Source organism: Dermacentor andersoni, chromosome 1 (genome assembly GCF_023375885.2).
Source record: "Dermacentor andersoni chromosome 1, qqDerAnde1_hic_scaffold, whole genome shotgun sequence".
Taxonomy (NCBI): Eukaryota; Metazoa; Arthropoda; class Arachnida; order Ixodida; family Ixodidae; genus Dermacentor; species Dermacentor andersoni.
In genome coordinates, this window is record NC_092814.1 from 364,397,907 (window position 1) to 364,423,158 (window position 25,252).

The 25,252-nt window shown below is 46.0% G+C and overlaps 1 protein-coding gene across 1 annotated transcript in view; it reads right to left on the minus strand.

The window, feature by feature from the left end:
* Positions 1-23,785, minus strand: part of LOC126516650 (DNA (cytosine-5)-methyltransferase 3C-like) — a 362,078-nt gene extending 338,293 nt beyond the window's left edge. Inside the window, exons 1-2 of the mRNA XM_072285857.1 lie at positions 23,554-23,785; positions 583-726 (exon numbers count right to left, since the gene is read on the minus strand). Coding sequence (XP_072141958.1) covers positions 583-726; positions 23,554-23,712 — 303 coding nt within the window. The 5' untranslated portion in view covers positions 23,713-23,785. The remainder of the gene's footprint in view (positions 1-582; positions 727-23,553) is intronic.
* Between the last annotated feature and the right edge of the window lie 1,467 nt (positions 23,786-25,252).

Below are 25,252 nucleotides of genomic sequence, written 5' to 3' on the forward strand. Positions count from 1 at the left end.
GACATGGGTATTCAAGTCGTCTACATCACTAATCTCTGCATTAAGATCATGCCAATAAAGTGAAAGAAGTTCATTGCAGGCAGATTTTAAAATGTCATTTTTTCCAGACTAAAGAGCATGGAGTTCACTACCCCATGATGTTGCTGGGGAGTGTTCAATGATCTATTAGCTTCACCGTTGCAAATGAGTTGTAAATATATGTACTATATGATATTGTCAAATAAACTGGCATTGATCTAAGGTTCAAAAGGAAATAAAACATAATATGACATTTGGAGACCGATATGGGTCTCTTGTTCACAATGAAAAGGAGCGCAAGAGGGAGAGACTATTTATGTGTTAGGTGGTGCAGAGTGCGCATGTATAGCTCAGGGAGATTGCCCCGTGTTAGTGCCAATTTATTTGACAATGTCTCACCCTTGCCTGATGAGCTTTTGTCTAACTTTGGATTACTATTTGATATTCTGTACGAACGGGTTTATTTTATTGACAGCCTCATCTTGTCCACCTTCACTGCAATGCCATCATTGCAAGTATGTGATAAATAAACAGATGCTGGATATGTTCAAGTGCTGTACGTACCTGGGATACCCGGTACTCAGCCAGCCAGCATACCCAGAGTTGGCCCGGTGCAGCCGGCTGTAGACCACACAGATGAGCATCCACCACCACAGCTGGCCAGTGCCGGGAACGGGAGCCCAGCTGTGCCCAGACCAGGTTACCCACCTACAAGTGCCCCAAGCCTCATTTGATCTCGGCAAGAAATATTTGCATGGCTCAAAACTGAAAGAGGTACTCAATACAGCATGCAACGATTCATGTGCCACACAGCCGTGGCTGTGATACTACTTAACCACTTCTCTTGTCAGCACTGGACATTGCTGTTGCCTTTGCAGCAACTGGTCAGAGAAGCTTTCAGGCACAAAGGCGGGCTGGCAAGTGCTTACTCCATTCTGTGATATCAGACAAGGCTGGTGGTAGAAGACTGTCATTCTACAGCACAGTTGGAAAGTACCCTGTGTAAAAACTCACAAGAATGGAAGCGAGGGCTAATACGCTTCATTTATTCAACTGCTAAATAAGTATAACACAAAGAACACATGCACAAGTGGGGGTATCACATCTGCATGAAGGAAAGCTACCTCGCTACTATTACAAGTTGGCAGACGAAACAATGACAAGTTCACACCCACTTTTAAATATCAGCACAATGAAGAAGAGAGCTTGAGCATCGCTCCTGCCACTTGTCTGCTGAGGAGGAAGAGGACTGACACCTCGGCGCTGAAGCTTGCACTTGCTTTTGGGTGGGACGGCTCGGCTGCTCTACGCTCGACCCGACGTGACTGTGCTAATGGCTTCCTGCTAACTCTCAATAAACCCCGTAGCATTTCGTAGAGGTGCTGGGGTCCCTACCCTGGTACTCCAGAGCTGCACTCTCCCCGCCGCTACTGCCACCACCATGCCAGATGACGCCGGTGAACAACCCATTTTGCCGAATGGTCCAGTCACCTGCAGTGCCATTTGTCAACGTGACCCAGCTGGGTTCAGCGGCAGCGCCGACACTGATGTCGACGACTGGCTTTTGTCGTGCAAACGGGATGAGCAACCACAACAAATGGGACGATCCGATCAAACTCACCGATGGTATTTTTTATCTAGCGGATACTACGAGGCAACCTTTGCAACATGGACTAAATTTAAGGCTACCTTTGTGCAGGTATTTCGCCAGCCTGCCATGAGAAAGCTTCGCATCGAACGCCTCCACCAACAAGTACAACAGTCGGGTGAGAATTTCACGAGCTATATATTCAGGACATATATCTATCAATATCTGCAAACGTGCAAGCCGAATGATGGCTGAGGAAGATAAGATTAAGCAAATCTTCAATGGGATTGAAGATAATGCTTTTCAGATGCTCCTAGCTAAGAATCCTACCACCGTCGCAACCGTAGTCAGCTGCTGCCAAATCTTTGACGAATTACGCAGGCAACGAGCCCTCGCCCACCAAAGTGTTCAAGTAGCATCCCTTTCGAGCTTGGCGAATGCTCCCGAACACACTGATGATGGATCTCTGATGCCGCTCATCAAAGCCTTCATTCGTGAAGAGGTGGCCCACCAGCTGTCCCTGCTCGAGGCCTCTCAACCAGGAGCCTGTCCAACCTTCATCCTCCGCCATGCAGCAAACCATCCACGAACAGGTTGCAGAGATTCTCCCACCAGTACACCAGCAACCTCAGATTACTGCACCGCTGACGTACATGGAAGTCGCGTCAGGTCCCAGACCAATGACACTCCCCTACTCAACACCACAGCTGCCCAACTCAATGCCACAGCTTCCCTACACGATGCCACAGCTGCCCTATGAGACACCACCATGACCAGCCCTATTCCTTGCGCCTCAAATGCCCCCTCAGTACTTCTGGCCGCAAGATACAACCAGTCAATATGCTTCGCCTGCGGTATCGTGGGACACATGGCATGCTTTTGTCACTGCAGCCTACCGCGTCCAGACGTCATCACTGAACCGCACATGGCTGCAGCCCACCACGATGCCGATCCAAACCCGCCGCCGAACTTTTGGAATGTTTGTTAGAACTTCAGCACCCGTCGTTCACCATCACTGCGCCGCCGCTCAATATTGCCATTGCGTCATCACCCTCATTCCAACGAAGGAAACTAAATGCTGCAGTTCCGGAGGCAAGAGCTGCCAGCGTGTTGAAATGTCCAAGGCCTCTGCTATCGCCGCAAAACATTATAGAGTTATAGAGTAGAGTTTGTTGTGCTGCCTTCCTGCTCTCATGGCGTAACCTTAGGGTGGCACCGTATGTGATCGCCCTAAGACTGCATTCTTGACACTTGATGGGTTATATGAATTTACCGTCATGCCATTTGGTCTGTGCAATGTGCCTGCCACTTTTGAGCACATGATAGACAATATCGTTCGTGGCCTAAAGTGTAATGTCTGTTTATGCTACCTGGATCTTTCTGCCAATTTTTCTGCTCATCTCGCCCTTCTCCACCAGTTTCTGGCATGCCTCAAGACTGCTGGCCTCCAGCTGAACATCAAGAAGTGTCGTTTTGCTGCCCGTAAATTGACTATCTTAGGTCATGTTGCATCCAGAGACTGTGTCCTCCCTGACCCCACAAAACTCCGTGCAACTTCCCCAAACCAACGTCGCTGAAGACCCTTCGAAGTTTCATTAGGCTCTGTTCCTACTTCCTCCGCTTTGTGTGCAATTTTGCCACCTATGACGCGGCTTCTAAGACCTGACACTGATGTCTCCAGTTGGTCCACTGAATGTGATGTAGCCTTCCAACTCGCGTAGGCGACAACATATTCTGCATAGCTAGGTTTGCATTGCACAAGTACTGCACCAAGGCTGACACCATTGTCATCTGTATGTACTTATATAGGAGCGGGGGGATCGTAGTCACAGAGTATCGGAGGAGATGTTAACAGCTAGCAAACTATGATCCCCCCACTCCTACAGAAGTACATACAGATGCGAGCCTTGGTGCAGTACTCACGCAACACAAACCCAGCTAGGCAGAATATGTTGTCACCTACTTGAGTCGCACACTCATAAAGGCCGAGACACCAAATATTCCATCACTGAAAAAAAATTCACCAACGATTACGATACTCCCTAGTGCGAAGTTTGAGGGCAGCTCTATATATGTTTTCATTTCGTGATGCAGTGGATGGCGTGGACAATAAGTCTCATGCAGCACGTTGCAAATGGAGAGAACTGCATTGTTCTTGGATCGTCAATGTCAATCTTCAAGATGCTCACAATTCCAGCAGATGCGGATAGCACAGAGCACTTCAGAAACCTCATCATTAGTTTCCTGAAAAGACATTCAAGGTCCTTTGCTAAAAAGAACATCAGCAGTTTGTCAACTTGGTATTCAGTCAAAAATTGCTTGAATATTGCAATTTCAAAAGCAAAGTGGAACTTTTATAGTATCCGGCACTTGTTGGAATGTCAAATACTTAAGCAAACTGACTTGCTTCATTCTGGCTGACTGTACATACCTGTCCATGTCGGGCCACAGAAGAATGGCCCGTTCAATGACAGGTACATGCTCAGCCCAACGGTGGGAGACAAAGCTAGAGGGCATGTTGCCTGGCCAGTAACAGAGGCAAAGTCATCTTTCTGTGCTGGTGAATCATGGAAGAGGGAACTGAGGCTTGAAAGGAGTGTATCAAGGCACCACTTACTGGCAGCAACACCTGCCCTGTAGGCATTTTGCACTGTATGATGACCACAGGTGCCCAACTCTAGGCATTCAACTTGATAGTTATTTTGCAGGTGACTTTGCAAGTTCTTCAAGAATTTCAGATTTAGATTGGGCCCATCCATACACAGGTGAATCATTTTTGCAAGTGGCAAACATTCAAGGGTCCCCAAAAGATTTTCCTGGATATCTTCTGCAGTGCTGTGCCCCAAGAAAACGGATGTATAGTACCTGGCACTTACATGCTCTGAAATGGCATCCCAGTATCGCATGTGAATCTTGTGATTACCTGCTTTCTTTGCAGGTAATCATTCAAGCACTCAACAAAGGGTATTGCATAACAGCTGCACTGTTCTATTTTACGCTGCAAACAAGAGGGAAAATACAGCCACAGTCTTTTACATATGATATACGCGTACTTCTTTTTGCCACAGAAGGCTTTCACTACTTCATCATCAGGAAACATCTTTTCAAACAGTTTCCTTGTATGAGACAATGAATACGAATAGTGGGAAGATGCCACATTCAAATTTCACAGTACCTTGGCGTATGTCACAAGTTCATTCCCTGTGCAGGCATGGCGCAAGTCCAATGACGTTGATGGCATGACACTTTTCTCTTGCTCGCTAATAATGCCCGTCACTTAATTTCTAAACAAGCTGCTTTGTGCTGCACTTTTCACATTTGCTAACTACTTCGCACTTTTCATGTGACTTCTGAGTGCCAACTCACCCTTAGTGGACACGTCAAAGCCTTTGCCGCATGGCCTACACTTGGCACGGTGAGAGTTCGCAGGGTCCGGAGCAAACCACTGCTTATAGCTGTCATGGTCCAGCAAGGACCGCTTAAAATTGCACTTTCCCGGCATAGCGGACAGCTCGAGGCTTCTTCACAACCAGTGAAACGTGCTGACCACCGCACATTCAGGGCATGGCAAGGGTTAGTGAGCGGACTGCAGCGGCTAACAAAGCCACAAGCCATAAGAAGGCACATCGGATTGGATTGGCTTGAATTTAAACGTCAGCCATTGAACACGGCCAGATGCTCGGTAAAATTCACTCAGCCTAGCTGAGTGTACAAATTCAAGGACTTTCCAAGATCTTTAAAAATTCAAGGGTTTTCAAGGCCTTGAAAACAATATTTCAGAAATCAAGGGTTGTCAAGGTTTTCAAGGCCCGCTACGAACCCTGGTTTAGAAGACTGCTGTGCTGCGTTTTATTGCACACCTCAAGTAACAAGCCGCGTCTAGCCATTTTGCTCACTTTATAGCCTAGTCCAATCGCTTCGGTGAGCAGCTCATACAAGGAATGGAGATATTGTGCAAACAGATTTTTTAGGTTTCTCACTATACATTAATCACATTATACTTTGGGGAGATTGCTTTGGACAAAGAACTTCGGAGGGGGGGGATTGGGGGGTCGAAACCCCTCCCCAAAACTTTCTGATGAAACTCCCCCCCCTTCCCCCTTTTCCCACCGAACAAAGTTTAGGGCGTGGACTCCGAAAGAGCGCCATGGTTGAAAGGGAAAGCTTGAATGTGAAAGCAAGGTGAGGGCTAGTGGCAGCCCAAAAGGGAGGGGGGTTGTCATGGGGGCGATCCCATCTCCCATGCACAGTACACTGCGGCCCCACTCCTGGCATGCCTCTACCTCTTTCTTGATCGTGTTAACCATAACTACTGAGGGGAAATCAGCACTAAAAATTCCACACAGGGAAACAGATGGGACGAGCGCATGCACAAAACTTGGGGGCATTGTTGCTCCCCACCAGACCTTTGTGTCATCAAAGAGCTTCTCATTTCTGGTATTTGACTGAATCGTCAACCACGATGCACGGAAAACAAGCACTCTGAAAATAATGCGACTTGCTTGTCTAGGATACACGTAATAAGTACCCCCCCCCCCCCCCTTATTTTTTTTTTCTTTCCCTTGTCTCTGAATTTCATTATGTTAATAAACTTGAGAAGAGCTTGTTGTTAGCAAGTTTGTATACTCTGTTAAGAATGAAAAAAATACGCAGATCCCACGCACTGTGGGAATTGATGTAAACGAAGCTTTCTGTGCTGTTTGCTTTGATTGACGATAATTAGCTGTCATGTTGACGGCAAATGTTTAATTTCTTCAGCGTTTAGTGTAACACGAGAGTCGCGAGTTGATGTTAAATGTTACCTTGCGTACACCACTGCTGTTTGCATAATACACAGAACCCACAGGGGGAGGTGTTTGCTTGAGACGGTGTTGTGCACCGTACTTCATAACCTCCAAGAGGGTTCAGCATAATCATTGCCTCACATGGCACATTGCATCGTGGCATAAATATTCAATTTTAATTTAATTATGCAGCTTTACGTGCTGAAACCACAATCTGATTATGAGCCACGCCGTAGTAGCAGACTCCAGATTAATTTTGACACAGTGGTGTTCTTTAACGTGTCCCTCAATCTAAGTGCAAGAGAATTTTTTATTTCGTCCCCGTCGAAATGTGGCTGTCGCGGTCAGGATCAAACCCACAGCCTCGAGCAATGCCATAGCCTCAAAGCTACCATGGCAGGCACAGAAGTATTGACTTGACATGTGACCGCTTCCGTAGTGCCATCTATACCCCACGGTGTGTTTTAATGCAGCTTTGCATCTGCACACCCTGCACAAGCTGTCCAGTTAACAAGCATGGTGTTTATTTTTCAGAAATAGCAGAAATGTACCCTACCATACCGTACCATGAACTTGACTTTATCCCATTTGCCTGCAACCGCTGTCGTGTCTATAGTAGCAGCATTTCCTTGCCTTCTCAGGTCACCCCCTCCCTTTTTTTATGGCAACTGTGAAGGAAGAGTAGTAAGGCTGTTATTCACTCATTTCGAGACTGCATCCATTCTACCCATTCTAGGCCTTCTCTCCCCCTACCTCTCCACCATTCTATCTAGCTTCTCTCTAGACTTGCACGGTAAGCACGGCAATTTCTGCAATGCTTTTGCTGGGGGTCACAGATAATAACAGCTGTCAAGAGGCTAATGTGGCGTTGTCCAGCGAGCTTCAGAGGGCACTGTGCACATTCAATGTAGTGCAACGGTCCAAACGAGTTTCTTGCGTCACCTTTCCTCTCTGTCGCACTCCTGTCATGTATACACACACTCTGAACCACCCCCCAACACGCCATGCAAGAAAGCCACAGCAGCAGCAGCAGCAGCAGCAGCAGTGGGAAAGTTGTAGGAAGAGGCTAAGAAAGCTTCGTGCTAAAACAGGGCAAGAAAAACGATAAGAAAGAAAGACCTACAGAACACTGATTTGCATACGGCAAAATGTATCAAGGAGGGGAGTGCTGGGCCAGGGAAGCTAAGAAACTGCCCCAACAAACATATGTGGAAGGTGTTACGATTGGCGTGTAACACCCCGGGAAAAAAGGAAGTTCAAAGGCCATGCCTAATCGAAACTGAGGATGGATTCCTAATTTGCTATGGTTGCCCCGCAGTGATTACAGACCCCTTTGTGTGTGTGCGACTCTAGGGGAGAACCCTTTTCACAAACTGTGCGACTCTAGGGGAGCACCCTTTCCGCGAACTGTCCGACTCTAGGGGAGACCCTTTCCGCGAACCAAACAGATTTCGCGGGTTGCCACCACAAGAGGCAAGCACGTGCAACGTCGCCTAGAAGAATGGATCAGCCACCCATCCCCGACCAGACTCGGTGCATGTCACATGACGTTGACGTGAGCAAGATCCCACCTATGATTTTAGCGGGCCTACTTTAAGCGGCCCCACAATGTACTATTTAATTCATTCATTCTCTTCTTCTATATCCTTCACCAACCATTGAATAAACAGTGCAAGTTTTGCACTAGAAATCATCTGGCTAGCCGATTCGTCCGTCCGTCCCTCTGTCTGTCCATCCATCCGTCTGTCACCTGTACGCCGAAAACTTCTCCAGCGTCCCCATGCACATGCGCAAAAAAAATAGAGAGAGAAAGAGAGGCGTGTGATTAGCGTAGGATTAGCTGCGTGAACAGTGAACAGTGCTCTCTGTCACAGCGGAGCATACGCAGCAGTTTCTCTATGGCTCAGAAATGAGTAGGCCACGCGTCATACATACTCCTTTGGAGCAGGCATCTTTCGACCAGTAACGCCGTGAGCAGAACCAGGAACAAGCTCGTCTACGCCATGCCGATGCTGCAGCCCGGGCACAAGAGCAGGCTCGTGCAGCCGAGTGCAAACAGCAACTGCGTACCGAGGATCCAGCAGCCTACCAAGCCGTTGTTTAATGAACCATCGGGATTAACCCAGGGATAAACACCGGGGCCGCACGTTTCAGTTTCGCTGGTTAACTATCTGTACGGAGTGCTTGGGCAGTGATTTTTTGTTTGGCCCCATTTTAGCGCTGTTCGTTTTTCCAAGTCATGTACCAGCTCTGTTATCTATATACATTATATAAATGCATCAACTCGTAAATGAAATTCTAGTTTTTTTTTAATATCACCATCTTTAAGTATAGCATAAGGATGATAGCATAATTTCATGCGAATTGGCTGCATAACGTGCATCCTTGTTGTTAAAACATAAAACATTCTTGTCCGCGGAGTGCTAGGAGTTTGTCTTTGCGTAATGTACAACCCACACACACACACACGCACACGTGTGTATATATATATATATATATATATATATATATATATATATATATATATATATATATATATATATATATATATATATAGAGAGAGAGAGAGAGAGAGAGAGAGAGTAAAGGAGGGAAAGGACTGGTAGTTGTCGGCGAAGCCCCCCCCCCCCCCCAAAAAAAAAATTTCTGGCTACGTCAGTGGTTGCTGCACTGCATGCCCTTTTCAGTTTTTCAGGGAGCGATTGGGAAGTGGAGGAAATTGTGTTGCCACAGATAAATGCCTGTGTTCAGCAGAGATGCGAACCCCACACCCTGGAGCCCAAGTAGTGGACACAAAAAGACTGTTCTGCATGCATCAGTTCTACATCTCTGCTATAAACCTACACATATAACCAAAGGTGGTTATCACAGACAAGGTTAACCCTTGCCACCTGGAAATTCAGTAGTGTGAAGAGGTGAATGGAAGACAAGAACGGCAAGAAAGTGAGTGAGAAAGTGAAAGGGGCACAGCAAAAGGCGACTGCCGATTTCCTCCAGGTGAGTCAGTCCAGGGGTGCCGTCTACATGAAGCGGAGGCCAAAGAGGCATGTTGCTTCCACCAAGGGGCAGCCATAAAGGTCCAAACACCCGGCATCGACTCAAACCCCAGGATCCTTTTTTCCCCGGCCAGAGCAAAACTGCACACGGCTAGGTGCAAGAGGGTCCAAACCCCACATGCTCAGGTACATGGTGTCGCATTGCACCAGAAAAAGTGGGAAACAAGATCTCTTTTTCAAAACTAGATCTCGCACAGGGCTATTGACAAGTGCCACTTGAACAGACGTTCACAGCCAAGACTGCATTGGGCACACAATCCGAACACTATCAATTTTTGTTTATGCCCTTCGGCATTAAGACAAGTTCAGCAATTTTCACTTGCCTATTACGTAGTCTTCTAATGGGTTTGAATAACATTGTACACTATAAAGATGACGTGCTGGTAGCCACCTTTACCTAAGAGGGACATGTCCACACTTTCCGGCAGCTGCTCAAAAGAATTTAAAGCATGGGCTCGACAGCTAAACCTCAGAAGTGTGAAATAGGAACCACTTCAATAATATTTTTAGGTTGTTGGTTAGGAGGCAATCAGATAGAACCTGTCAACAGCAGAATAGAAAAGATACTAAATGCTCCAAAACTGGAAAACGAGAAACAAGTACACTTTTTTCTTGGTCTTGCCTGTTATTACTGTGACCTTATTCCTCATTACGCTGAGAAGACCCAGCTTCTCGTTGAGGTAATACGAAAAAGAGACAGAGAAAGTAACCAGGTGATTTGGACCAACAAGAGAGAAGACACATTGCAGGGTCTGAAGAATGCGTTGAGCTCTAAAACCATTGTAAGTGTGTCTAATGTCCAGAAGGAATCTTTTCTCTGTACAGACACCTTTGCCACTGGTATATGGACAGTCCTCATGCAAGCACATGAGGAGGTTCTTCATCCAGTTCTATATGTGAGCAGGAAACTTCTCCGACAAGAAACACAATATTACGCCAATTAAAAGGAATACTTAGTGTTAGTATGGGTGATCACGAAGTTCCACCTTTTCTCCATAACAAAACCTCTATCGTATATGTCTCGGGCCAAGAGTAGCAGAGTTCTTCGAAGGAGTTTGTCACGAATAATATTCAAAATAGAGCCCATAAGTCTCAGAGCTGATTATTTGAAAAGGTCATGATCCTCTACTGGCTCTAGCATTTAGGAAGTGCATAAAAGCGTATGGTTTCTAATGTTTGTTTACTTGGTTAAATTCTGTATGTCGCTGAATGTGTTTAGTGCAGGTACAGGTTCCTGTCTCGCAAGTCTATGCAACCTATTTTCCCTCCTCTAAAAGAAAAAAAACTTTTCTGAAAGGGGGAGTTTATCATGTATAAAAACTGTGCACGTGTGGTGCGGCGGACAACCGGTGACTAATAGAGGAGAAAGAATGGTGTGATTGGGCATGAGCACGCAGGACACGGCACCTTGGCCAACAGTCAATCACTAAACCACACAGGTCCTTCAAGAGGGAGCCGAAAAAGCAGTGTAACCCATCTCACGGTGACTATCGACAGTATTGCATTGAGTCATTATAGTGACAACGTATTGCCCCCATCCAAACAAGTTATGTATCATGCATGTACTGCAGCGGGACTCCTCTTTTATGCTTCCCTAAAAGTACTCGGCGCCATGAGGCACTGCCACTGCAAAGCCTGCATGGGGCCTCCGAAATGCATAGCACGGTGGTGCATGCGAGCGCTGCGAAATGCCTCATGCGACAACAGGGCTCCTCTCTGCCAAGTCCACGCGTGGCCTCCAAGACGAGAAGTGCGGCACGCTGCTGCCTGCAAATGCTGAGGATTGTTCCCTCGCTTCCACACATTCAGTGGCACATACTCAGTATTTATGTTTCATCAACAATCAGCTTTGTTGTTTGTTTTCCCCACTGTGGCTTTGCCTCAGTGGTGGGCAAAATAATTTGAACCATGCAAGTCTATTAAATACACTTTGGGGCAAACACCCCTACATGAACCTAGGCAATCCAAATCATAACGTAGGCACACAAGTCGTGAAGCTGGTTATATGTTAACAAAGTCTACGGATTAACACGAGGCAATATCCCAACCTCACTCGCTGCACCTCAATGTCTTGAGTTTAAGCTGATCAACACAGGCACAATTTTTCTGCTTGCCTCAACTAACTTGCGCATGCCCTTAGGTGCATTGTTAACAAACAATGCATCAATCAACAGTTAAGTCAGAACAAGACATTTTTGTAAGAAGGATAGGAAACCTGATATTCATTTCGAAAGCAGCTTGTTGATGAGCACATCAAATTGTAATAAAAATATGCTGCAAACCATGCATGATGCTAGCTCTGCTCATGCCTGACATCAAGTACATGGCCCCTATATGAAAGGATAACTAGGCATGCAGGAAATTTATTGTGACCCCAAATTGTGTGTTCTGCTTTTGCAAGAATAAATGTTAACACCTTGAAAATTTTATTCACTTGTTCACATTATCCCCTTTTATACACAATGGATGTATATGCAATAGACATATTCATCCTTCAACAAGCATCCTAAATAGACACGTGGTACATCAGGGCTGGGGTAATGTAAAACTATTCTGATATATTATTATTTGAAATTGGCCATTATCCCGCTGTGATAGGTCAAAATGGTTTGGGCCATGCCTATGTGGGTGGTGCTCGAGCCATCCTGTATTAAAAAAAATCCACCAGATCCAACATGCCCAGTTAGAATCTATATCCAGCAAAGCTTTCCGTAAATGCGTAAGGCATGCTGAAACAACTGTCTGTGCTTATTCAATTTGAGTGCAAAGTGAAACCGAATGCTTTATTCATGTTGGCAAAGAATGCAATGCACCTTTAAATGCAACCAGCATTATCGGGGTTGAAAGTGGCACGCTGGCTTTCTCCGCCATTTGTTTGGGTTACCCGACCTCCCCTTGGAGGCGCAGATGTGACCGTCCACGCAGTTGCCGTGGCACCTCAGCATGAGGCCATCTCCTCCAGTGCCCTTTCTCCCATCTCATTGCAGCTCTCTGCGTCGTAGCCCCCTTGCCATCTCCACCAGCAGCCGGCTTCCCCCCTCTACCTACCACTGCTACAGGTGACAGTGTGAGCCATCACTCCTAGATGGTGCCGCCATCCCGCCGCCATCCTGCAGCGCAACATACAGCTTCCATATCTACCCCAGGTGATGGGAACTCAGCCTGTTGAATTCGACCTGGTTTGCACGGTAGCCTACATGGTCCAGCACCATATAGTGCAGCAACGTCCCCAATAATCCGCCCTGCATGCCAAGGGGGGCATGGCACCGTGGAGTTCTCAAAGGGGTGGTGAAGGCGTACACCAAGATTCAGAACACACACGGGGATGCCACAAGGCCATCACTCACACATGAACAACGCTGCCGTCCACAATAAGTGTAGTGTACACTCTGGCTGCATACCGAAAGGTGACATTCCATGGTGGCAGACAGTGCGTTTCCACTACAGGAAACGCAAGTCGGTTGTGGGGAATATGGCAGTCATAGGTTTTCTCAACATTAAGAGTGGCAGGAGGCTAGCCAAATGAGAAGAACAATACAGGGTGCTCAATGTAGAAGGAATGTGCCTATACGGTGTAGCTGAGACACACTGGCATGAGCTGGAGCGGCCTCCAATACACTCAAAATGGAGCTGGGCAAGCTGTAACTGAGATGTGGCTCAAAGGGGTGGCAGCATGTGGTGCAAAAATACTCAGTGGAGACAGCTATCCTGTAAGTGTATGAACCATATGTGGCTGAGTGGGTACATTCACAATGTACCAGTTATTGTGTGTGTAGTGTACCTGGGAGTGTCCCCAGACTAGCGAGATGGCAACCTGGAGCACAGAGCAAGAAACATTTAGGAGTGGAAACTCCGCTGTTTGTGGCGACCAGAAAGGTCACAAGCCCGCGGAGCCATTATCATGCTGGCGGCCTGAGAAGAAATTACCGCCGTTTGCGGCGGTTGCGGCGGTTGCGGCGGGAGCATGTCGCTCCCGTTCGGCCGCGCATGCCTGACTTCTATTGAGGGCACGGAGGTAGTGGCCGGAGAGCGCGCCAGAGCTATGGTGTCTAGAAAGACACCATACCGGAGCCGCCTGCCCGGGCGCTGCATTTTTTTTTTTTTTTTCGCTGCGGCTTCTACGACGCGCCGCATGGCGCCGCCACTGCATACGGCCCCATCGGCACATACAATTGTGACCTTATCTGGACACCCGCGCTCGCTCGCGCTGACGAGAGTTTTACCTCCTAAATGTCTTCCTCCGTGACCTGGAGGCAGTGCAGTGCATCAAGCTTGACATTGAGCGTTGGGACCCAGGGAAGCAGATTTTTCTCCTCAGGGACTTCAATGGACACCTTCAAGAGATGGACAGATGCACGGACTTCAACAGAGAACTTGTACAAGCAATTACAGACGACCATCCATTGTGCATAGCCAATATGCGGTCAGAGCATGCGGGCGTGCTCACTCGGTGCGTTCACGGCAGTCCTACATGTATCGTCTATTCGCTGCTCTCCGAAGGTCTGAATGCAAGACTACGCAACTCCAATGTTGATGAGGTGGGGACATTCAGCATTGGCAGGGACCACAACTGCCTAAGACTCGGTTTCGCTGCGTCATGGTGCAAAAGAGTGCGAGCGAAAGGGGTACCATGCTCAGAAGGTCCTCCCAGTCACGGCGTACGAAAGAGTGGTGGAAGAATTTCAATCCAGTCACCGATGAGAAGCAGCAGTCATGTATGCACAATACGCTTCATAACTAAAAGGCATCATGCAGAGGCACACATTTGTTTTTCTGGACATCCCAGAAAAATCTTGTGGGGTAGTGAAATTCGGGCAGCATTGCAGGCTCAACAGGCCGCCAATCATCATCACCGCTGTTAAGGTGGGTTGGGATGAATAAGTTTGCCGAAAACACCACATGCAGGCTATCACTCCACACAAGATAGCTGAGGCTAACCATAAAAGCTCCTCAATAAAAGATGAGAGGAAGGCAGGAGTGGCATCCCTGGATAGCCAACCGACAGAACATACAAGCTGTGATGAAGACACAGGGAAGACAATAGGCACTGATGGATCACCTATGTCACGTATGCGGAACGTCACAAACAGAAAGCGAGGATAGTGGAGTCTCTAAACATATGGAAGTAGAAGGGACTACACCGCATTATCCCGACTAGCAAATATCCTGAATGGCTGTTGAGCAGGCAATTGGTCGCATTAAAGGGACACTAAGTCAAGCTAAAGTGATAGATCAATGCTCAAGGACAACTACGTATATTTGAATGCAGTAATTATGTAGGTAATCCTTCGGTCACACACGCAAACCAGCAACACCAAGCTTTTACTGCCACTACAGCTTTAACTGAAACACTGCACTGCATCACAGGGCTCACAATACATGTAGCGCAGCGTAAAGTGCTTTTCTATTCTGGAGTATGCTCAGGAGCCAAGTTCTTGGTCGTCACAAGGAAGTGCAGGTGAGCAATATATTAGCTTGATGATGCAGTTTGCAATTTCGATTTTATGCTGCTCATAACCGATGACTACCGAACGCTCGAGCCGACAAAAGGGGAAAAAAACGCCAGCAGCAGGGCATCTGCCAGTCATTTAGTTGTAAACCATGACCACTGCACTTCAAGCTGAATATTTAGCAACCAGAATCATTGCGATCACCGGTGCAAAACACTCTTTCTTTAATAGCGACCTGCCATGCATGCTATGCAATAACCCAAAGAAATTTTGACACATCATCAATCACGCACCAACGCCCTCAATCACTTTCGCTAATGCATCGGGTGAACCAGTCTTCGACACAGACTGTGCTAACATCTTCAATACCACATTTTCAACAGTTTTCACACAAGAGTGCAACCCACGTTTATGGATACTACCTACGAATACCACGTCACCGATGGATGCAATAACCTTTTCTTCAAGTGGCATCTCGTCCTTAATTGAGAAAATGAAACTTTCCTTGTCAGCTGGCATCGACGAATCAGCTCAAAACTACTAAGATATACTAAGTGTAATACTGCAGTATATTTTAAATTGTTATTTACACAGTCACTTTCTACAGGTCTCATTCCTAAAGACTGGCAAACTGTGAAGGTCATTCCGCTTTACAAATCAGGTGATAAAAATTCTCCTAACTACTGTACCATATCTCTAACTAGCATCCCTTGCAAAATCATGGAACAAGTCCTATACTCTCACATTATGGACTTCTGAGACACAATTTCTTCCATCCATCTCAGCACAGGTTCCACAAGGGGTATTAATGCGAACACAACTAGCCATGTTCTTCAATGATTTACATGCTGATCTGGACACTAACCTTCAGGTTGACGCTATTTTTTCTTGATTATGATAAGGCATTTATGATAAGGCATTTGATAAAGTTCCACATCAACGATTAATACAACTCTCACAGTTAAACCTACATTCTAAACTACTAAAGTGGATCAAAGCATTCTGAACAAATCACTCTCAATCAGTCATCATAAATAACCAGTCCTCCAATTCTCTTCCTGTAACATCTGGCACCCCACAAGGCTCCGTTCTCGCCTCTCTTTTGATTCTTATATATATGAACAACCTCCCGCTGCATGTATCTTGCCAAATTCGAATGTTTGCTGACGACTGCATTATATACCGCCGAGTAACTAACACTACGGATCAGGATGCCCTCCAACAGGATCTTAACCACATCCAACAATGGTGTGAAGATTGGCTCATGATCCTTAACCCTAGCAAATGCAAGCTCCTTTCCATCACCCGCTGACACAAGATTCATGCCTCTAAATAAAAGATCTCTAACGAGTCCGTTGAATCCATATCGTCTTTCAAATACTTGGGCATCACATTATTTAATGATCTAACATGGAATGCACTTGTCACTAACATAATATCAGCTAACAAAACACTGGGATTTCTTAATTAAACATCATCTTTGCCTCGCCCCACATCACATGAAATTGCTTGTTTACAATTAACTCGTTCGACCTAAACTAGGATCTGCATCTGCCATATGGAACCCGCATCATGTTAACCTCATAAATGATCTAGAAGCAGTCCAAAATCGTGCTACAAGGTTCATCCATTCTTCTTATTCGTATGACTTCAGTGTTTCAGCCATGAAAACTACATCTGCCTGATCACCTCTCTCAGTTCACCGTCCCGTAGCCACCCTATTTCTGTACCACAAGTTCTATTACTCATTACTCAATCGTGCACCTTACATCATGCCAGCACCGTACATTTCTCACCGCACCTACTACAACCTTCAAGTTTTTCGTCCACGTGCCTGAACTGTTACTTTTTCAGCTTCCTTCTTCCCCGTGCAGCTAAAGATAGGAACGGCCTTCGCCATTATATTGTTGATATCACCTGTGCATCATAATTCACTGAAAATTTAAATAACCTTTTTTGTATATAAGCACATGAGGCAGTGTTATTCATGTTTTTTTTTAGCTGATTCCACCCCTTATGTAATGCCCCCTCATGGGGTCTTTGAGGAAACTAAATGAAAATGAAATAATATTTCGGCAACAATCGTTCAGCACGTTAATTTCTTCCCTTGTCTACAAATACAAATTCTTCAACTGTAGAACACGCAACATTTTCATTCACATCCTATTTGCTTGAAGCGTGTGTAAATTTGGCTCACTCTCTCTTCAGGATTATTTCAATGGCCAACATTCTGTTGGAGCCTTGCTTGTTCTTTTTCTGGGAATTTTCTTCAATATGAAAGCTGCAGCATCAAAGTAACAGTGTGACTCATTAGCCGTACGTACACCATTGGAATCTGCACAATCTTCGTGCCGGTCATATGCTCTATGACATGCTCTTTGAAGTGGCGCTGGCACATGACTAATGCGGTTGAAACATTTTGTCAGCACAGCGAAGGACATGCTCACGTCTCTCGGAAAGTCATGGGTGTCAGCGCATCGAAACCAATGATATTTTAGCCCGTGGCTTGCATGTTTGTAGCCGAACTTACAATGCGCCGCAAAGCAAGTGCAGGAACACTTTCATGCTGTTCCAGAGTGCCACGAGCTTGGCATTCATGACCATCACATACAGTTTTCACTTTGTTTTTTAAATGTCTAAGGAAATTACAGGAACTCAGAGAACTATCGTGACTGCGAGCACAGTGCACCGTGCCGTCAGCGTGTTAACAGGCGATACAAATGATCAGTTTTGAAAATTACTTATTGCAGCAAGAAGCATCAAACTTTTATGCACTCTCTCAATGTAATTTCACCATCTTATTTCAGATTTTATTGTGAAAACCAATTTCAAATATAACAGGCGCGCAACAACAGACTCAGTAGCAGACTATGCGTGCTTCGCGACAGGCCTCTGACCGCAGCTCCTGCGGTCATGATGCGAAGAAGCAGTGAACTACGCCAGTCGGCACACCTAAAGTCACACATCTACCCATCTAGCCACCGTAACGTATGCACCACTCCTCCAATCAAGGGTGGGTGATTCGAATTGCGCTGAAGGTAACCGCATCCTTCAGACGCAATTTTCTCTTAAATTGAGTCTTTCTTGGCACGAAACAATCACTGCAAGGTTTCTGGAATGGTATTTTAACAGTCCACATTGACTTAATATTTGCCTTTAGTGTCCCTTTAATGCACGCATGGCCTGTGGTCTGAAGAGCATACTGGCCATGAAGCACCTGGGGCCAGATTCAAGACAGCAGATGGGTAACATTTTCACTGCAGTTCTCCCCGGTGATGACATACCACCAGTTTGAATCCACAGCAACGTCCTCCTCATTCGCAAGAGAGGTGGAGACCATGAATTGATCTGAGATTATAGGCGTTGAGATTATAGATTATAGTTACATATGTGTTGTACAGGGTTTTTGCCCAGGTCCTGAAAGCCTGGATGGGAGCCTGGGCAGAGGCAAACCACCCCCTCACAGAGCCCCAAAACGGATTCCACCAGCACCGACGGCTGGAGGATAGCCCGTTGTCTGGTGGCAGTGCATAGAGATGGCAAAAAAGGAGTCACGCCTTTTGCTATGCTAGCATAGGCGTGGCAAAGGCCTTCGATAACATCCTGCATTGACAGCTACTTCAGTACCTGCAAGATATTAATATGCCACATACATGGACAGCCATCTTTCACCGCCTATTCAGGGGCAACAGGGTCATTACGACCATGTACGGTGTCACGTTGCACAAGGTAGACGTGAACAAAGCAAGGATGCCCATCGTCTCCTCTGCTATATATGCTTTATGCAGCACAGGTGGAGAGCAAGCTGCTGAAGTCAGGGCTGGGCTTTCACCTGGAATTTGTCAGCACAGGTTGTAGGCAACAGTGGAATTTGCCGGGGTTAGTTTTTGCAGATGACATCGCACTACCAGCCCATAGTGTTTTACAGGCTTCAATCTTACCCAGCTCAGCCTCCACAAATACAGTTGTTATAAATAAAGTCCATTCCAATGATCCATTAATTATCGCCACCACATTCAACGAATATTTTCAATCGGTATTCGCAACTGATAACTTCGACTTACCTACCTTCATTCACGACTCACATTATTCAATTGGTTTTATTACCACGTCTCTCAAAGGTGTTTTGAATCGAATTCTCCACTTAGAAATTTTAAAATCCTGTGGCCCTGATGGCATTAACAATGGTTTTCTTGTTAGATATTGTGCTTGGAGTAATCAATATTTGGCCGTAACTTTTTAAGTCTTCATCTACTTTGACAGTTCCTTTAGTTTGTAAATTGGCAAAAAATTTTCCCTTGTATAAATCCGGCAACAAGAAATCACCATTAAACTATCGTCCGATTTCATTAACATCTCAATCATGAAAACTTCTTGAACATATATTCTTCAAGCATATTGTGGAGTTTCTTGAAAATAATTACATTTTGAGTGATGCCCAGCATGGTTTTCACAGCGGGTTTAGTAGAATAACTCAGCTCGTAGAATTCTCACATGACATTTCACACGCTCTCGACACTGGAAATCAAACAGATGCCATTTTCATACATTTTTCCAAGGCATTTGATACTGTTACACTATCAAATCTTCTCCATAAGCTTCACGCTACACTTTCTCTTCCTTACTCTTCCTTCCTTCCTTACTCAACTCTTCCTTAGTTCACTAGATCGCTAGCTTTATACATAACCGTTCCCAGTATGTTTCGTTTAAATCCTCAAACTCGTCTGTAGTAATTGTGACGTCCGGAGTTCCCCAGGGTTCAGTGCTGGGGCCACTTTTGTTTTTATTGTAGATAAATGATTTGTCGAATCATATGTCTGCAAAAATCCGCCTTTATGCTGACGACTGTATGCTCTATAACGTAATTAACACAAATGCTGACCACCTTTCACTTAACGATCCTTTTACACAATTTTGCAGGTGGTGCGACAAATGGCAAATGAATATAAACTTGACAAAAACAGTCACTTTATCTTAGGGTAAGCGCACTTCTGTTTGTCTATTTAACTGTTCGATTAATGGCTCTTCCCTTCAATGGGTGTCTGAATACAAGTTACCTTGGCCTCGTCTTCACACCTAACATGTCATGGTCAAGGCATACTGAATACACATGCAATAAAGCACTAAACAAAATAGGCTATCTTAATCGTACATTGCGAAAAGCTCCACGTTAAACAAAATTGCTATCATATAAATCACTCATCCGACCGATTCTCGAACATGGTCGAACTTATCTGGAACTTTTATAAAGTATCTAATATTAACACCCTTGAATCAGTTCAAAAGAAAGCAATCCCTTTCATACACTGCCGTTATGACTGGAACTTCTCACCCTCATCTCACCTTGCTGCACTAGATCTACAACCTCTGTCCGAAGAGCATGATCGTCAATGCCTTAAATTGTTGCATAGTCTCATCAACACCCCATGCTACTCATTAATGAACAACTACCTGTCTCCTGATAAATTGAAAACTACCAAGAATAACCACAAACTTAACCTTGCACCGTTTCAACCACGTACTAACCTATTTAACTATACTTCTTTCCTCATACAATTAAAAAATAGAACTTACAACCACATGAAACTAGGTCACTGCCTTTAGAGGAATTTTTGTATAAGTTTACTTGATTCATGGTGCGTTTATTATTACTCATTGTATCTTTTATTTTTAAATGACCATGATTCCTGGGGTGCTGAAGTTGATTTGTGCAGAAAAATCTTTTGTTGTGATATCCAGTGCACAAACCTACTCATGTGATAGCCCAATTGGGCAGCAGTATGTATAAATAAATTAAATAAATAATAACTGCAGACACAGACTGACACCTGCGAGAACAAGATGGTGGCGTTCGAATTCTATTGCGGTGCTTCGACTTACATTCAACCCCAGAAATTCTGCGGTGCTGTGCTTCTCAGTTTCCACTGAGGGCACAGGAGCACCAATGCTTCCAGGGAACCAGGTCGTACAGCAGGCAACAGAATATAGCTACTTGGGTATGAATCTCTGTACTACACAATCTCGCATGAGGAACGTTTACGCAAAGCATAAAGATGGGCCAGAAATGTCATCCACAAGCAAAGGCTCTGGAGCTTAAACCACTTGATTATGGCCCTTGAATTATGGAAAGCAGTCCACGTCCCCGTGCTTACCTTCGCCAATGCTGTAATCTGATAGCCCAAATGTGGCAATGGGCGGAGCGAGGTCAACGGGTGGTGGGACGCTTAGGAATGGGCTGCCATGGCAGGGTCGCCAATGAAGGCATACAGGGAGACCCCTAGTGGCCCAGGCTTGAGGTCAGGGAAGTGTACAGCAACATCGCGTATGATGGCAGACCACAGCTGATGGCAAGAGGATGCCTGGTGCGGAAGGTGTTCGATTAGATAAGTACAAACTGTGTCCTCAACACTGGATGAAGTGCCTTCAACATCTGCGCCAAAAATTTGGCTTTTTCGACAGCCTTGTGCAGGCTGATAATGCGCAAAAATTGGCCATAGCAGTTGACGACTGGGTATGTCAACAGGAGATGGAGGCATGGCATCAGGCCCTGGAGACAAAGTCCACCCTGCAGTAATACAAAGCCTGGAAGGACATTTGCCCAGAGTCGATATACAACAACAGCATCGGCAGCAGCCTGTTGTTCAAGGCAAGGGCAGGAGCCCCAAGGACTCTAACCTACCGCAGGTGCTTGAACACCACCATCGAATGCACACTATGTAGGATATGTGGCAAAGACGAGGACATAGAGCCCATCATCAGGCGATGTTCACATCTCCAAACGCTACCGCAAGAGGACGAAACAGACCGCACTGTTTTCATCCAGATGGAGACGGTACCGAGGACCTGGCAGAGCTGGTAACAATGACAAAGCGCCGTCTCGCAGTGGAGGCTCATGCGCCAGTAGGCCATACTGCTTAGCAAAGTGCATAAGTGGTATGACAATGCACAATACATTTTTGTATCTCTGTATTTATTTATTTTCTCTATTTATTTTTTCAGACCTAGGTAACAGTGTACCCATCGAGGTTTAAGGGAGTGGTCACAAATCAAATCATCTTTATCAGTTCGAACTATTCGGTGAGAATGCACAAGCAGCAGCAGCTACAGTCAGCAAGAGAGAAGCAGGGTGGGTGGGGGGGTTCGATAAGGAAGCATCGCTTTAAAAGAGGCATTTAGGATGAAAACATATTGGAATATTTTTACGTTATCTTAGCCCAGGGCAACCACATCAGGACATTTCACCTAGGGTTGCTTTTAGTACAGAGCCTTTCGAAATAATTTAGATGTGAGCTTGTGAAACGACCTATTGACAAATTGCTGATAAACATCTATTTGTAAACTACGTTCTGGTGTTGCATCCACAAGTAAGTTTGTTATAATGTTAGGCAACCTTCTGAAATATTGCCTGTGCACAGAAGATGGACTCAAATTGTACGAAGTAATTTTTTCGTGTCCAACAGCGAGTTGGTGAAGCAGGAAATAAAACACAGAATTTCCTGCAATAGTGTCACACTAAGCAACCAGAAATTGACCAGCCTGCTGTGCCCTTGTGTGCAGGCATACATATAGTTTAGAAACATATTAAAATTCATGTTGAAATGTTTTGGAAAATTTTTCCATAAACTGTAACATCCGTGTTAAGAGGAAGCTTTAGCTCGGGTCCAACTCTCACGCGGCCTATCCAAATACATGTAAAACGCAAAAATGTTTTGCTGAAATAACCCGTGGACCAATTTTAATGAAATTTGTGGCATTTGAGTGAGAAAGTTAAATTCTAGTGATTGTTGGAAGCAGCATTTCGAGTTCGGGCATGAATATTGTTAAAAAGATTTTCAAAAATTCGAAAGTTTGAAAAAAATAGAAGCACGAAGTTCACAAGTTAATAGCTCTGCATCAAGAACAGATATCGCAGTTCTGTAAACGGCATCCATTAGATCATTTAAAGCGGACAAATTCGATACGTGAATTTATATCTTACGTGAATTCGTTACGTTGCGCACAAGGGTTCTGCAAAAACTGTATTTCTATATAAAAATTGTTTTTTAGATTCATGTGGGGCATATCAATTTTGTCCGCTTTAAATGTATTACGAGATGCAATTCACATAATTGTGATAGCATTTTTCATTGCTGAGTTACACAGTTGTAAACTTGATAGTTTAGTTTTTTGACAATTTCCGATTTTCGTCAATTTTTTATAAAAAATTAACGAACTAGATCAAAAATTCGAAACCAACATTAACTAGACTTCAAGCTTTTCTTTTAAATGCAACAAACCTCGTCAAATTTGGTGCTGTGGTTGCCGAGAAAAACAAATTCTCCTTTCACATGTATTTACATTATGTAATTACATTATGGGGTTTTACATGCCAAAACCACTTTCTGATTATGAGGCACGTCGTAGTGGAGGACTCCGGAAATTTCGACCAGCTGGGATTCTTTAACGTGCACCTAAATCTAAGTACACGGTTGTTTTCTTATTTCGCCCCCATTGTAATGCGGCCGCCGTGGCCGGGATTCGATCGCGCGACCTCGTGTTCAGCAGCCCAACACTGAGCAACCAAGGCGTGTGTACATAGCGCACTAAGATGAGAGGCGCCGGGGGATAAACCAACGAAGAGTACACTTTCGCTAGTGAGAAAGCGTAGGCCCACTTACGATGCCGAGTTCGCCTTCGTTACCGCGGGCCAGGAGTTTCGGCCTCTTCGGCGGCTGTTCCACTATCTTGCGAGCTCTATTGTCGTGCTGATCGTAGGTCGCAGCGCGCTGCGCTCTCTTCAGCGACTTTCCTGCCATCTTACCATATGATCTTACCATAGAATAAACAACCAACTCTCGAGAGTCAACCAAACGACGCTGAAATTTGCGGCAGTGCTGCCGTCGCCTTCTTCTGAAGTTCTGGCCAATCCGGTGGCTCGACGGGCCAGCGAAACCGACGAGACGTTCATTTGAGGGATCGCCAGTCGTTTGTGCGCAGGCGCGAGTAAGAGCGGGCGCGAGAGAGAAAATTTGGGGGCTAGGTACTAGAGAGGAGGTTTTTTAGCACGTGTTGTAGGCACCTTGGGCATTGCGGAGTGGGATCGAGCTGGCTGCCGGCGCGGTAAAATGGGGAAGCAGCAGGCACTGACGCCCGATTTGGCGACCGCTGTGTCGGACAGACTGTCTCGCACCTCTTGCGCTCGTGCTAAGTCAGTCGTGGCGGATCATAGCTTTCTCGCGCCTTACGGCGATGTACCTTGTAAATAAAATCACAGATCTTTCTGTGGGAGCAGTAGCGACCGTAGTAGAGCCCGGGCCGCATAGATTGAAAATGTGCAAGACAGAGCGCCTTAGCAATCGCGGTTGAACGCAAGTGGCTGAAGGGCCGCCGGTGACGATGACTCAGCACCAGCGCCGCAGGCGCGATAAAGTCTGTCCGACGTACCTCCAGAGACGAAGTTCTGGCTGGTGTTGCAGAAATCGCGAGGCGCGGTACTGCTGAACTTAGCGTCACGATTTGGCAGCTGGACGTAATTATATTTATTCAGTCCTGTGTTTTAATAATTGTAACAACGTGTCACTAATTCGTATTATTGGCGGCCCCTCCAGAACACCAAAACGGCAATAGGGACACCAAAGCTATAGAACCCGGACTGGTCCATGGATTGGAGCTCGCCGAGGCCTGCGCGTGCCAGGGGCGTGTAAGATCGGTTGCCCGCTATCGTGAACAGCCAATTTTTTTATGTGAACACCCCTTGGCACGCTTCGGCCTCCGCGGCCCCAACCCACGGGCCGCCATGCTTCCAGCTTTGACCCCCCCCCCCCCCCCCTGCTACCCGTTGGGTACAATTGGAGATCCTGCGCCGCCTGCTTTATTAACCTCAGGTGCTCTCCTGAGGTCTCCGTTTGCCGGTTACATGTGCCCTTCTGGAGCAGTGCTTGTAAAAAATCCAATCTATCGTAGCGACGAAGAAAGCGACCCGCGGCTTATACAACACCAGTCAGAACCTTACCCCCTCAGACACAGCGATCATCAAATGGGGCGCCCGTGCCCACTGCCTCACCGCGCGGGCAGCCACCGGCGGCGCGTAAATTCGACCGTAATTGTCCCGTCTAGGGGACAAACGCATGCAACACGCGCTACGGTACCTCCTCTGTAGTGCCTAGGCATATATTCAAAGAGCAAAAGCCCCCAGATTTTCTCTCTCGCGCCCGCTCTTACTCGCGCCTGCGCACAAACAACTGGCGATCCCTCAAATGAACGTCTCGTAGCGAAACCGCCCGTACAATCGGCGATTACGGCGGCGTCAAGCTGTCGTCTGCTCGACGCGCCCTCGTTTCCTCGACACACCGTTGTGCTCGAGTATTTTACAGCGAA